This window comes from Hordeum vulgare, chromosome 2H (assembly GCF_904849725.1).
Source record: "Hordeum vulgare subsp. vulgare chromosome 2H, MorexV3_pseudomolecules_assembly, whole genome shotgun sequence".
Classification (NCBI taxonomy): domain Eukaryota; kingdom Viridiplantae; phylum Streptophyta; class Magnoliopsida; order Poales; family Poaceae; genus Hordeum; species Hordeum vulgare.
In genome coordinates, this window is record NC_058519.1 from 386,885,485 (window position 1) to 386,901,670 (window position 16,186).

The window sequence follows — 16,186 nt, forward strand, 5'->3', positions numbered from 1 at the left end:
TCAACTGGATCAATTTAGGCAGGCTAAAATTCACTCACTACACATTTACTTCCGGAGGCTTATTTTCTTTAGATTGCAACTCTCACCTTCATTCAGGAAAGCAAAGAATTTAAATAAACTTCACCCAAGAGAAAAGGTGCATACCAACCTTCATGAGAGTCAACACAAACTGAACAAACTAGCATGCATTGGTGTTTGATCTCACAAAGTAAGTACAATTCTACATGAAATTTTATGCAAACCTATCATTTAGCATGGAGCTAATTAAAGGTCAATGCCTTTTTGATCTGGAAATAACCTCACCAACATGATCCATGTTCATCACTTGTCTCTGCATGCTAGCAATCTGTGCCTTCAGTATTCTGATCTCCATCTCCATTCTAGTTTTCTCAGCAATGCGAGCATTTTGCACATCTTCCAAAATATTAAGTGCATATTGCTCTTGTCTCCATCGAGGCGTCTCTTCTGGTGGACCTGTCACCAACTCCAGTGCACGATCTCTTCCACAGATCCTCCCAGTATCATGCAATGGAACTTTGATATCCTTGCTGACTGAAACTGGTTCCAGAGCTCCATGTCCAGAACAATACCCAGCATTGTTTATATATGTACTCTTTGATGGATCAGAACGATTTTTTTCCTGAGATACTTTGATGTCTTTCAGATAGACAGAGATACTGCCACTATGTATTCTCCTGACCTCTTCAATACTTGGTCGGCCAAATTTACTGGTCTGGCAACCTGTGTTTACTGGATCAGAAACATGCTTCCCATAGTTTTTTATCGATTCTTCAGCCCATTTGTTATTATTCTCACCCCGGTGATCCATACCTGAAGGAGCAGTTGAATTATTCTCTGCGTAGGTCTGCTCTTGTTCCGACGCTTCATCATTCTCTCTACCAATGGGCAACTCTGTTTTATTCTCTAAAATTTCTTGTTTCACTTCTATCTCATGTTCACACTCTGACTGAAGAGTCCCCTTGGACTCTTTTCTTGCAGTTTGATTCCATCCAGAGCCTTCAACATCTGATTTATTGTGGTTTCCCAATGACACACATTTCTGCTGGTTTTGGGAAGAAACTTTATCCTCTGCCATATTAACAGCTTGTGTACAAAGAGCATCATTATTCATTTTCATGGTCCCATCAGATTTCGGTTCACCACATTCAGGTGCATCTGTGTTAACCAACATTCTCCCCGTGTTCTCATCTGTTGTTCTCTCGTCCTCCAGCACCGCTGGTTCCTGTGGATCTGATTTATTGTGGTCTCCCAATGGTACACATTTCTGCTGGTTTTGCGAAGAAGTTTTATCCTCCGCCATATTAACAGCTTGTGTACAAAGAACATCATTATTCATTTTCATGGTCACATCAGTTTTAGCTTCACCACATTCAGGTGCAGCTGTGTCAACCAACATTCTCCCTGTGCTCTCATCTGTTGTTCCCTCGTCCTGCTTGTCCAGCACCGCCGGTTCCTGTGGACAATATCCATCAGATTCTACTAGTATATGTATATAGAGAGACCCACACGCAAGGGGCGGGGTTAGGGATCAAAGCTTCATTACTTTCTCCATGCATAAATCCCACTGGTTCCGTGTTCCCACGTCACCACTATCATTGGCGCTCATGCCTTCCAAGATCCTCCCATCTCCAACACCATTGTGCTGTTTGTCCTGCCTTGCCTGCAACTGTAAAATAGCCTTGTCAGATTGAATCATAGTTAACTCAGATGGCTATTCTAAAGTTGTACTTGCCTCATCTTTGCCGCACGCTTCCATATTTTGTATTCCTTCAACACAATTGGCCTTGCTAACATCCACGATAGCCACAGTGGTATCTGCTTCACCACCACCAAGTGTATCGACCACCACCAAGGATCTTGCATTTCCTTCTGTGATTATACACCCCAATTCTTTTTCCGATACTTGTTCCTGTAAAAGAGTATGATCAGATTCCACCAATCAAAGACAAAATTATATTGTCAGTAGACTCACTTCCTTAATGTCCAAATGCTCCTGATTATGTATTCCTCTGGTAGACAGGACCTCATTAATTTCGGTCTCAGGTGAATCAGCTTGAAACTCACAGCACCCAAGCGTAATGACATTTCCTAACATTGCCATTTTCTTGTTCTCTATTGTAGGTCCTATATCTTGTCTTTCCTCCATTGTTTGTTGCTACAAAAGATCAACTATCAGGACTCGGAAAAGATATTTCAGATGGAGATTCTGCAAGTGCGCTCACCTTGTCCAAGTCCAAAGCCTCCTGGTTGTGAATTTCGACTGCAGACCAAGTTTCATCAACCTCCATAAGAACCAAATCATTAGATTCATTTCCTACCATATGGTTGTCTTCCAATATTTGCGTCTCCTTATTTTCGAATATTATTCCACACTCATGTATCTGTTTAATAGACACTTCCTGCAAAAGAGAACAATCATATTAACTACCCTACCAGTTAATACAGTAAAAGATTTACAAGCATACTCACCTCATGCATGTCCAAAGTTTTGTGGCCATCTACTCCTTGAATCTCCATAGCAGCTCCATCAGACAATGATTCCCTCTCATTTATCAACCCAACATCCTGAAGGCAATGCTTCTCCGTCATGCCTGCAATAGGAACTTCCTTCTGCCCTTCTTTTGACTGTATGATGGCTGGGCTACATAACAAACTATTGATTGAATTCTTTAAAGATTCCACTGTATCATTGTCAAATTCTTTTTTCTGTTCTTGAGTGATATCTTTGGGATTTTCCTCAACACCTATCCTTGTGAGTGTTTTGCTTTGTCCATCCACCTGCTCAACTAGAGTATTTTCTTCAATGTAGTTGTACATATATTCTGCTGTCAGTGCTTCCCCTTGCCGTTCTTCTGCCTGTTTAACCCCAAGAGCATCCTTAGTATTCTCCTCGGTATCTTTCGCCCTTAACACCTTGCATTCCTCCCCTTCTTCTCGTTTCAATTGGTAAATCTCTTTGGACCCATCGACTTCTTTCTCTGGTAAATCCTTGCCACCTGCATTGGGCTTTTGCTTTGTATCTTTCTCAATTGGTGCCTCATCATTTATGTTCATGTGCTTTCCTTGTGGAACTTCCACATTATCTTCTTCAATATCTTTCTTGGCCTGCTTTGCATCTTTCTCAATTGGTGCCTCATTGTTTATGCTCGTGCACTTTCCTTCTGCATTATCTTCTTCAATATCTTTCTTGGCCAAGCAGTTGGCTTCGTCCCTTGCTGGAAAGCCTATTTGCAGGATGCTGTCGGGCCTATCATTGCCCCTCACAGTCCTATTGGCTTGTTCTACTTCCACGTTCACTTTGGGTACTGCCTTGACCTTACCATCATTACTTTCTTCCATTGGCCCATGAGGGCCATCAATCCCTATACTTCTCAATTCAGAATTTTCTTCAAACTTCTTGTCTGCAACTCCCTTAACCAAAACCTTTGTATGTTTGGTTTCTGCATGCTCTACGTCAAAAACTTCCCGAAGATTAGCATCGGTATCTTCCTCCATTGGCTTATAAGTTCCTTTCATTTTTGTACTTTGTATATGAAAAACTTCCTCAAACTTCTCATCTGCATCTTCCTTCATCAAATTATTTACCTCTTCCATTTCTGCATGTGCTATACCAGGAAACTCTGCTAGCTTATCATCGTAGTTGTTCTCTATGAGCTCCCTAGCCTTTTCCGCTTCTGCATGTGCACCTTCAAGAACATCTCCAGGATCCTCAACAGTTTCTCTCCCTGTTAATCTCTTACCGTCATCCATATCTGCATGCCCTGCTTCTGTAGCTTCCCCAGGTTTCTCAGTATCAAACTCTGCACGCATCTCTGCCTCTGCAATGTCTACATCCTCTACTTCAGCAATTTCGTTGTGCCCCTCATTTGCCCCTCCATTTGCCATAGTATTAATTTGTACCTGTTCTGCATCCTCTAATTCAGCAACTTCGTTGTGCCCCTCACTTGCCCCTCCATTTGACATAGTATTAATTTGTACCTGTTCTACATCCTCTACTTCAGCAACTTCGTTGTGCCCCTCATGTGCCCCATCATTTGCCATAGTATTAATTTGTACCTGTTCTGCATCCTCTACTTCTGCAACTTTCTTGTGCACATCTTCAGCGTCTTTCTGTGTTAGATTCAGAGCTTTATCCACGTCTGCACTCCCTTCTTCCGGAACATCCAAAAGAACTGCAGTCATATTAATGCCAGTGGTCACTGCCTCCACTGTCTGAGGAACATTTCCGTGCTCACCCTTATTGTCTTTTTTCATAAGAGTAATGTCTTCTCCACATTCTACAATGTCAACTGGAGGAGCTTCCTGAGGCTTCTGCTCGCTATCTTTCATAGCCATCTGATTGCTTTCTCCTCCAATTTCTTCTTTACAGGAAATCTCCCTCTCCTCATCCATGACAAAATCTAAAGCAGTTTCATCATTTGTTGCCACTCCAGCAGCAGCACAAGTATCCTCCATTATGCATGACATTCCAACACATTCACCAACATCATTTGCCTGCTGAACTGGAAGTATTTCCTCAGGCAAAGCTGCTGTCTCCTGAGGATTATTCGTAACACCTGCATAGGCTCCTTGTTTGCTCCCTGACAAGACTCCAACAGAATGACTTGTTCCCTCCCCAACCCTTCCAACTCCTTCTGAAACTGCGCTACCTTCAATAGCTACCGCTGCATTACCCTTTTCTTCTATGTCTTTCGTGACAAGAGCAACAACTTCTTCAGGTCTATTTGACATACCACAAGACTCGTCAACTACAAGTTTGGCTTTCTTCTCCAACTCCTGAGTAATAATGGTGCCTTCTTCAGGTCTAGCTGCAGCATCAAGATGCTTGTCTTCAAGAAGATTGACTATTTTTTCCTCCATCATCACAGCATCGCCTCCTTCAGGTGCAGTGGAGAAATTTGTGGGCTTATCAACTGTGATACCTTCCTCTGTGCCATCCTCACTGAAATCAACATCAGTCAAGAGATCACTGCATTCTTCTCTCTCAATAGATATTGAAGGTTTAATCTCCTCAGGCATATTAGGGACAGCAGGAGGTTCTCCACTGACCAGCTCACTGGTATTTTTCAAAATCTGGTCACTCCATTCATCCTTGGCATCTTCATTGAATGTAGAGATTTCAGTTGACACCACTGTCTCGTCAAAGTATGGCTCATTTACTAAATGATCTACATCACCTGCCATAGAGCCCTTCAAATACACACCCTTGTACTTTGTCCCAACCAGAGACTTAGTCATGAAGTTCCCATCATCTCCCCGACCGAGATTCATATCCGTATCCTTCCTCAGATTTACAGTAGGAGTTGGCAACTGCTTCCTTGGCACAAGTACAATATCATCTCTAGTTCCAGCACTAGCTGACAGGGATTTATCTGATCCAGCATCAGATTTTGGCGAGGATCCCCTTTTGCAACTGCCACCACTAGTTCCACTGCTCCCGTTCCTTCCAGCTGCAAGCCAATCCGACAGCTTCGCATCATACAGCTCCTCAAGTTTTCGCTTTTTATCATTATTAGGGGAGATTCGAGCCTTCTTCATTTTCCGTTCCTTCTCTACCTCGGCTTCCATGGCTGCCCGTGTCTTCTTCACCTTACGCTTGGAAAGCTTCCCTTCCACAGAAATGCTTCCTGCCCCAACATCAAGGTCAGGTGGCAATGGCTGTCTCCACCACTCTGCATACCGAGCAGTGACTCCTGGTTCAGAGCAAGGGGTAAAGATAGCTACGCTCTTCCCCTCCAAATCGTAGGTCTCCCATGCAACCCCCCAATCCTCATTTGCTCGGCGAACGTCCCCAGGCACATCTTGGTCCAGTCCAAACTGCATTGCAACACGGTGTGGGAGGTACTGCTCAATGCAATCCATCCCCACTAGCTCACAAGCATGCAGGCAATGCGCAAGTGAAATCAATTCCTCGTCCTCATTTATATCACTGCCACGAACCCACCCGCTATGGTCCTTGCATGCTTGCTCCGAGCTCGTATAGGGCCGCCATAAAAAATTCTTCCCCGAATTGAGGACCTCGCGGATCATCATTGGATTCATCTTCTTGCTCACATCATGCCAGCTAGCTGCCCTTGGCTCGCCATCCTTGATTAGGTTGGGCTTTCCATCCCAGAGTACAGGGAACCGCTCCCACATCCACAACTGAAGGATGTAGAGTGGCGCATGAACTGACAAGGGAGACAGCAACTCCGCATTGCCGCCTGTTGCGCCGGCAGCCACCAAGTAAGTCTTCATCTCACGCAGGTCCCGGTACAGGGAGGCGAGCACGGCTGGCCCAAGGGCGACGCGGTCACCGCGCGCCATGCGGACAGCAAGCGGGAAGAGGGACTGGCGCATGGTGGACTCCGGGTGGCCCGGGAGCACGAAGCGTGTGAGCCAGAGCGCGAGGAAGGCGGCGTGCTCGATGACGGCGTCCATGTCCGTGTCCGTGAGGAAGTGCTTCATCCAGGCGGCGTGGTGCGCCTTCTTGCAGGCGCTCCGGTTGAAGTCGAGGCGCACCCCGTTGAGCGCCGCCTCGTCCGGGCGCAACTGGGGCGGCAGCGGCGCGGGCACGGGGGAGCCGTCGGCGGGGAAGCCCCCGAGCACAGCGACGTCTTCGAGCGTGATGGTGGCCTCGCCCCAGGGGAAGGCGAAGGTGCTGGTGGAAGGGGACCAGAAGGAAGCGAGGTGGAGCACGGCGGGAGCGTCCCTCTTGATCCTGTAGGTGGAGGCGAGGACGGCGTCGAAGATCCCAAGTTCCCGCCAGAGGCGCTCGTGGATCGGGCGTAGCTTGGCGACCCAGAGCTCCCAGTGGCGCGGGGCGCCGAGCCAGCCCCTGAAGGCGACGCGAAACTCGGCGGCGGTGGCGGCGGAGGGAGGGGGAGGTGGGCGGAAAGGGGGCGGGCCAGGGGCACGGTCGAGAGGGAGGAGGACGTGGGCCAGGCGGCGCTGAGGAGCGCCGCCGTCCGAGTGCATGTCCATAGGGAGCTCCTGGACGAGAAGGAGCTCGTCGGAGGACATGGCGACTGCGACTGCGACTGCGACGGCGACGGGGATGCCGGTGGCGTCCTTTAGAAGAGGATTCGTGGGTTTAGTGTGGGGGGTTAGAGATCAGTGGATGGACAACGGATAGATCAGAGGATGCATCTTCGGCTTCTTCAATGGGGGCACAATTCCTCTGTCCTCACGGGCTGACAGCCAGTCTTCTCCCTCCGCTTGGGTCATTGGTAATGGTGCCATCCCAGCCACTTTCAATTCTGCTTTAATCTGTCAAAAAAGAATCTTCCTTTTTTCATGGGAGATGATCTTATCATTTATTTCCTTCCTTACAAGTATGTTATTCATAATCTTCCATTCTTTGAATTATTTTTTCTCTCAAATATTTTAGTACATTTTGCGAGAAGTCGTCAGAAACGCATTTGTAGTCGACAGAAACATCTCCTTTCACTGAACGTACATCGCCGAAAGGCTTGAAATAAATTAAAAAAAAATGCAAGCACCAATATCAAGTCTAGGTCTTAAATTCTGATGGGTTAGGCCTTCCACATATTGGTTTACAGTTTTTTCCGGATGATTACATTGTTAAGGGTTAGTGATACATTTTTTTTTGAGATGGCTTGATTTTCTTTTCCCGGCAAAAAAACAATAGGAGGAAAAGAGGCTCTTCCTTAACCGTCGCACTACTTTCGAATCTATGAAAGAACATGTCTCGGCATGATGTTTTTTTGATATGGTGTCTCATCATCATCATATATCTATTTTGCATGCTCACCTTATTGTTTATGGTTTCCTCGATTTTACTACCTTGTCGGTTGGAGTGTCAATGTATGGCCTCCTCTCGCATCTTCTTGTGTCTATTCAACAATAACCACCTCCTCATCTTAGATCAACTTTTCGCTCGACGATGGATAAACTTGTATCGACGAGTATGTTGGTGCAATCTTATGATAGTGCATCACTTCATAATCTCATGTCCGTCAAGATGACAAACAAGCGGATTTGTTCACGCGGAGCTTCTACGTCTACAAACCTATATGAAGTTATCCTCCCATTATCCACCCGTGAAGATATCCATGGGGGCACAATTTCTACTTATGTTGGTATCTAATAGATATCTAATTATCCATGATATCCATGCAAGAAATACAAAATAATAGTGTTGTACATTTCCAACAACAACGCATAAAAGTCCTGGCCAAATGGTACAAAAGCCTCACTCGCATTTGCAAAGGGTGCCACAATGAGGAAATAGTCGGTCACAGTGGGAAGGGTCACTAGGTTTTAGAGGGTTAGAGCATCTCTAGCAAACCCCATAAAAACCGACCCTTAAAAACGCGTATAAGGGGCACTGTAAACCGTTTTATGTTGCGAAATTGCCCCGGACAGAACAGACCCCGTAAATGAAACTGTATTCCGTTGTAGCTCATTTTTTTCTTTTTTCCTTCCGTCCCGGCGAGCTGTCTTCGGCCACGGCGTGCCTCGCCCTGGCGCCCGGCTCGCCCCGACACTTCCCGCCTCGCCCCCGCCTCGTCCTGGCGCCGCCCGTTCCCGGCCATGCATGCAGTGGAGGAGCCTTGTGCCGCCCACCCCCGATTGGGCTCAGCACTGCCCGTCCCCGATGAAGCCCAACATTGCCTGCCGCCGCGCGTACGTTCCCTGTCGTGGCTGCGCAAGTTCCCCCACCCTGATTCAGGCCGCCGATGGCCTGCTCCATCCTGCCCATGGACGGCCTCGTCTCAGCAGTGAAGGTCGAGCTGGCCACAATTTGGACCGGCAGCGACAAATTCCGGTGTGCGGTGACTTCTTCTAACATGTGGCGATGGATTCCGGTGAGCTTCAAGTAGATTTCGCCAGTTCCGTGGCAGCGTGTTTGCTCTGACGAGGTTTGACCAGTTTACGGGTTGAACTGTATATTGCCTCCAAAACTGCACATATAAGGTTTTCGCGGATAGATTTACCATGCCCCTTAAAAAAATTACAGGTCGAACAAGTTTTACGGGGTCTACTCCGCGCCGTTTTTTCGACCGAAGCTGTAAACACCTCGTTTTTTACGGGTTTGACCAGTTTACAGGATCTGCTAGAGATGCTCTTAGATTAGGTCATAGGGTTTGGTCTTTAGACTTTGGAGACTAGGGCCATGGTTTGGGATTGTGAGTTGTTTGGGCCACTAACATGTGGGCTTCACCCATTAGATAGTTATCCATGGAGCTAAATCACCACCCATGGCCACTAAACTCGTATCCAATGAGCATAATAACCATAAGTTATGTAGATCATAATACTTCTTCAATGTATCTATAATGTTTGATTGTTTCATGTTATTATATTATCATTCTTATATGTTTTATATGTCATTTTTTATGGACTAACCTATTAAACCAGTGCCTAGTGTTAGTTTCTGTTTTTGGCATATTTTTGGTTTTCCTGGAAATCAAAGGTGGCAAATAAAATTGGCAATTTTTCTGGACAAAAAAAGACCCTAGAAGCTTTGGGAGAAGACCACATGTTGCACGAGGGATCCACGAGGTAGGGGGCGCGTCCTGGGGGTAGGGTGTGGTCTGGTGCCTTGCGGGGCCCCTCCGCCTCTGTTTGACGTAAAACAAATGTTGTAATTCTCATATGTCCGAAAACCCTCGAAGTGAGACCCTAAACAATGTTATCGCACCTACAAGACTCTATTCTTCCGCGATCCCATGTGGATGCCTTTTTGGGTACTCCACCGGAGGTGGAAGTCATTAGGGAGGTGATCTTCATCAACCTTGATGCCTCCATGATGATGTGTGAGCGGTTCCTTCATGACCTACAGGTCCATAGCAGTAGCTAGATGTCTCTCTCTCTCTCTCTATGATCTTCAATACAATGATCTCTTCCAAGACCTTTCGATGTAATTCTCGCGATGTGTTTGTTGGGATCCGATGAATTGTGGGTTTATGATCATATTATTCATTGAAAGTAATTGAGTCTTTTTAGATCTGTTATGTGTAAATTTTGTAGCTATGTATGCTTTTTGATCTATGGGTTTTCTTTGGCCAAGTTAATGATCATCAGAGTGAGTGGTGCATAGTAGTGGGTTCAGTCTTGCGGTGTCCTTATTCTATGACAAGAGGGGTTGCAAATCGTTGTACTGTATTGTTGCTACCAAGGATAAAACGACGGGATTAGAGCATTTGGTTTTGTTACTATGTCAACATTATGTCGGCTTCCTTAAACCGTTACTCTGTTTTTCATGAATTTGATACTTTGAGATGCATGCTGGATATCAGTCTTGGGGTGGAGTATGATGACCCACAAGTATAGGGGAACAATCGTAGTCCTTTCAATAAGTAAGAGTGTCGAACCCAACGAGGAGAGTGCTGTAAGTAACAGTGATAGATAGTTTTGTAGCATGATAATTCATAACAAGTGACAAGTAGCAATAGTAGAAAAGGTGCAGCAAGGTATCCCAATACTTTTTGTAGCAAAGGACAGGCCTGAAAGTACTCTTATATTAAGCAAGCGCTCCCAAGGACACATGGGAATTTCTGTCTAGTCATATTCATCATGTTGAGTTGTTTCGTGTTCGCTACTTTGATAATTTGATATGTGGGTGGATCGGTGCTAAGGTGATGTTCTTACTTGAACAAACAACCAACTTATGATTACCCTCTATCGCAAGAATACGCAACTACCAAAAGGAGAATTAAGATAAATCTAACCATAGCATTAAACCCGTGGATCCAAATAAGCCCCTCGTGAAGCAACACATAAACTGGGGTTTAAGCTTCTATCACTCTCGCAATCCATCATCTACTTGTTACTCCACAATGACTTCTCTTAGGCCCATAGCATGGTGAAATGTCATGTAGTCGACGTTCACATGACACCACTAAGATAAGTAACAACATACATATCATCAAAATATCGAAGGAATACCAACTTTACATGATTACTTATAACAAGACTTCTCTCATGTCCTCACGAACAATAGTAACTACTCACACCTCATTAACATGTTCAAGATTAGAGGTATACTAATAATGATTAAGGATTTGAACATAATATCTTCCGCCAAGTAGTCCAAAAAGCATCAACTACAAGATGTAATCAACACAACTAGTAACCCACACGTACGAATCTGAGGTTTGAGACAATGATTGAATACAAGAGATGAACTAGGGTTGGAGATGAGATGGTGCTAGTGAAGATGTTGATGAAGATTTGCTTGGTGATGACGATGGCTTCGATTTCCCCATCCCGGAGGGGAATTCCCCCGACAGAATCTCTTTGTCGAAGAGAAAAAGGGCTTGTGCCTACTTTCTGCCTTGAGACGACAACGCTTCATCCCGAAAGGTAGCTTATGTTTTTTTTCTAGGTCAAAACACACCATATAGGAGAAGAGGGGCATGAGAGAGCATGTAGGGGGCCCACAAGCCATCAAGGCGTGCCTTGTTGGCTTATGGCCAACACGTGGCCCCCCTCTGGTATATTTTTGGCCAAAGAATTCTTAAATATTCCATAAAAAAATCCCCATGAAGTTTTTGGTCATTTGGAGTCTGTTGATTTTTCTGCCTTTTTCTCGGTTCCCGGTCCAAAAATCGAGTTTCCAGATATTTCCCTCCTTGTGATGTACCTTGCATATTGATGTCTACTACACAACTTGTTCTTGTAGAGTTGGGCCTCCAAGCGCAGAGTTTTGTAGGACAGTAGCAAATTTCCCTCAAGTGGATGACCTAAGGTTTATCAATTCATGGGAGGCGTAGGATGAAGATGGTCTCTCTCAAACAACCCTACAACCAGATAACAAATAGTCTCTTGTGTCCACAACACACCCAGTACGATGGTAAATTTTATAGGTGCACTAGTTCGGCGAAGAGATGGTGATACAAGTGTAATATGGATGATATAAATATATTTTTATAATCTAAAAAATAAAATAGAAGGTACCAAGTAACTAAAGTGAGCACAAAAGGTATTGCAATGCTTGAAAATGAGTCCTAGGTTTGGTACTTTCGCTAGTGCAATCTCTCAACAATGCCAATATAATTGGATCACATAACAATCCCTCAACGTGCGATAAAGAATCACTCCAAAGTTCCTATCTAGTGGAGAACATAAGAAGAAATTGTTTGTAGGGTACGAAACCACCTTAAACTTATTCTTTCCGATCAATCTTTCCAAGAGTTCTTACTAAAATAACAAGCTATCCTTTCCAATCGATCTATCCAAGAGTTCGTACTAAAATAACACCATAACAAATTTAGATTCATAATACGTTATCGAACACAAAGAACCTCAAAGAGTGCCCCGAGATTTCTACCAGAGAAACAAATACGAGAACGTGCATCAACCCCTATGCATAGATTACCCCAATGCCACCTCGGAAATCCGTGAGTTGAGTGACAAAACATATATCAAGTGAATCAATATGATACCCCATTGTCACCACAGGTATTCATAGCAAGACATAAATCAAGTGCTCTCAAATCCATAAAAGTATTCAATCCTATAAAACAAAATCTCAAAGGGAAAACTCAATTCATCGCAACAAGATAGAGAGGGAGAAACACCATATGATCCAACTATATTAACAAAGCCCGCGATACATCAAGATTGTGCTATCTCAAGAACACGAGAGAGAGAGAGAGATATTAAAAACATGGCTACTGGTACAAACCCTCAGCCCTGAGGGTGGACTACTCCTTCCTCCGCATGATGGCCATAGGGATGATGAAGATGGCCATCGAACATGATTTCGCCTCTCCGGCAGGGTACTGGAACGTCTCCAGATTGGTTTTTCATTGATATAGAGAGTTGCAGCGGCGAAACTTCTCATCTAGGGTTATTTCTGGGGGTTCCTGTATTTGTAGGAATTTTTGGCGTCGGAATCACGCCAAGATGGGCCACGAGGTGCCCACTACCCACCAGCCCACGGGCAAGGCCTCTGGCGCACCCTGGTGGGTAGTGGCCACCTTCTTCACCTTCTGGTCCTCCCACAAAGCTTCTAATGCCTCTTTTGTTCCAAAAAAATTGTCAAAAAGTTTCGTTGTAATTGGAGAACTTTTATTTCTGCACAAAAAGAAACACCACGATAGTTCTGCTAAAAATAGCGTCAGACCGGGTTAGTTCTAAATAAACCATATAAAGTGCATCAAAACCATATAAAAGTATTGTAAACATAGGAAAACATGGCATAAATACTTCATAAATTATCGATACGTTGGAGAGTATCACATATACAGAGATAAAGGGCATACGAATTGTATGATAATAGGAATAATGGACAAGAATAACACAAATATCAATAAATAATCATGATGCAAAATGGACATATCAACTCCCCCAAGCTTAGACCTCGCTTGTCCACAAGCGAAAGCCGAGCTCGAAAATAATGTCCACATGATTCGAGAGGGAGAAGTCGCTAAAAACAAAACACAGACATGAGAACATTAGAAATAATATCATATCAACAAGTATTTTATCATATATCTCCTCATAAAACAAGTAATAATCCATTCAAAATTATTGAAGTATGAAGCATAAACTTTATTGACAATAATCAAACTATGTTCTTAGTCACATGGACAATCATAACTCATCATATTTTAGAGGAGAGTCTATGTAAGAGCTTTCTTATTGGCAAGTTCACATACTCAAATGTCATTTAATCTTCTATGATTGCTGACATATTGTTAGGGCCTATTTCTCCTTAAGTGGTTTTAGTGATTTATGACAATGCATGTGCGAACTAATATTGTGCATTGAGCATTTCAGATAATTCATATCTAGGCACAAGACGATTCGATGTCCCTCGGAATCTCTCGAAGACGGTCGCTTTCTATGTTTCTCTTTGGTGGTTTTGGGCCATAGGAAAGCCGTACTATTAAGAGAGGGTCCGCATCGGAACGGTCTGGGTGGAATCATCACGTACACTTTGTGCACCACCATTTCTTTGGCCACAATGGAGCTCCATACTCATATTTACTGTCTATGCAAAAGGGCCAGTGGTAGTACCGTTGGCACAGTGGTAGTATCACTCTCAGAGCGGTAATAATTTTTTACTACCGCTCCAAGAGCGGTACTACCGCCCTTACTGCAGTAGTAATTTTTTACTACCTCTCTGACGGACTTTTTCGCATACTTTTCCCCCGCAGTAGTAGGCACGGTAGTAATTTTTTACTACCGTGGTTGGTGAGGTGCAGAGCGGTAGTACCGCTTGTCTATTGCTGTGGTTGGTGGGTAACGGTTGGATGTGAGCCCACCACTATATAAAGGCATCTTCTTCTTGGAGGAGCTCACCTTCAACCTCTCCAACCTCCATTGTTGCTCCATAAGCTTACTTTCGCCCGATTTCTCTCTCTAGCCAATCAAACTTGTTGCTTTTCTAGGGATTGCTTGAGAGGGTCTTGATCTACACTTCCACCAAGAGATATTTTATCCCCCCACTAATGCCTTGCGGATCTTGTTACTCTTGGGTGTTTGAGCACCCTAGACGGTTGAGGTCACCTCGGAACCACATGCCATTGTGGTGAAGCTTCGTGGTCTAGTTGGGAGCCTCCAAGCTTTGTGTGGAGATAGCCCCAACCTTGTTTGTAAAGGTTCGGTCGCCGCCTTCAAGGCCACCAATAGTGGAATCATGGCACCTCACATTGTGTGAGGGCGTGAGGAGAATACGGTGGCCCTAGTGGCTTCTTGGGGAGCATTGTGCCTCCACACTGCTCCAACGGAGACGTACTTCTTGTCAAAGGGAAGGAACTTCGGTAACACATCCTCGTCTCCACTGGTTCCACTTGCGGTTATCTCTTACCTTTACTTTGTACTTGTTGTAGTTGTGGTGTATTCTTTGCATGCACTTATTATCGTTGTAGTTAGCATCATATAGGTTGCTCAGCTAGTCGTTCATATAGAGAACCTTTTGTTGCTAACGTCAATTTGTTAAGACAAGCTAAAAATTGGTACTTGCCTATTCACCCCCCTCTAGTCAACCATATCGAACCTTTCAATTGGTATCAGAGCTACGTCTCTTTATTAAGGGTTTCACCACCCAAAGAGTATGGTTGACGATGGTGGGGATCGGCCCGAAGGGTCGGAGACCGTGGAGGTGGTTTCGGTCACACGAGACGACTTAAATGAGGCCATGGATTCACTCAAGACGTCCATGACTACCGAAGTCAAATCCATGCTTAAAGAATTACTTGAGGGGATGAGAAACTCTCCCGACCCGTTGCTTGTGGTTAAAACCACCACATCGGTGTTGGAGGCCAATTCCGATAAGGAAGAGGCTAAAGGTGCTCAAACCTCCTCCCTTCATGATAAGAATGGGACGAGGACTTTTGCCTGAGTTCCCCCTCCTCCGGTCTATGGAGGACCGGTTCCTACCCCGCATATTAATAACCTAGGACCTCCTCCAAAACATGTTAAAGGTGATTTTTCTAATTGGGTTTTTTCTATCAAGTCTCATTTGAACCACAGCTCAACAAGTGTTTGGAGAATCATCGAGCAAGGTTACTATCCTCATGATCCAAGGAACCTTACTCCAAGAGGAGAGGCGAACAACCAATACAATCATTCCGCATTGTTCATCCTTCAATCCGATGTACCACCAGAAGATCTCCCACACCTGCGGCCCTTCACTCATGCAAAGGAGTGTTGGGAGCCCATCATGGTGCTGTACAAGGGAAGCTCAAGCATTCAATGGTCAAACTTTGAAGTGGTCCTCGATCAGGCGATGAGTTTGTAATGCTAGAAGATGAGGATCCGTGTGATCTCCATTGGAGGGTGACTGCCTTCGCTGTTGCTCTCCAAGACCATGGGAGCAAATATACGGCTGACACATGGATCAAGCGCAAGTTTCTCAAGGCGATCATGCCTTTCAACAAAGCAATGTCTTCCGTCATTTGGCAAAGACCAGATTTTCACTCCTTGTCCTCAGGCGAAGTGTTGGATGAGTTCATTGCTATGGATATCATGAACAAGACCGCCGAAAATGCACTTGCTCGTGTTCGGTCAAAAACAACATCTCCCAACATTGCCTTAAAGACCAAGGCCATTGTCGATGAAGAAGAAGAGGAAGAAGATGGCTGCCCCGAAGACACAAAATACGCTTATCATGAGCACATGGCTCTTGATTCAAGGTAGTTCGAGGAAACAAAAGAAACTCAAGACCCAACTTCTCCAAGGACAACTCAAGTGGGTCCAAGAACAAACA

At 44.8% G+C, this 16,186-nt stretch overlaps 1 protein-coding gene across 1 annotated transcript; it reads right to left on the minus strand.

Moving 5' to 3' along the window:
* Positions 1 to 170: 170 nt before the first annotated feature.
* On the minus strand, positions 171 to 7,232 carry LOC123426379. The gene is made up of 6 exons (XM_045110199.1): positions 2,491 to 7,232; positions 2,244 to 2,420; positions 1,994 to 2,176; positions 1,754 to 1,930; positions 1,565 to 1,687; positions 171 to 1,474 (listed from the first exon to the last, which is right to left on the minus strand). Exons 1-6 carry the CDS (start codon positions 7,021 to 7,023, stop codon positions 272 to 274), a joined length of 6,396 nt encoding a protein of 2,131 aa, XP_044966134.1. The 5' UTR covers positions 7,024 to 7,232; the 3' UTR covers positions 171 to 271.
* Positions 7,233 to 16,186: the final 8,954 nt, after the last annotated feature.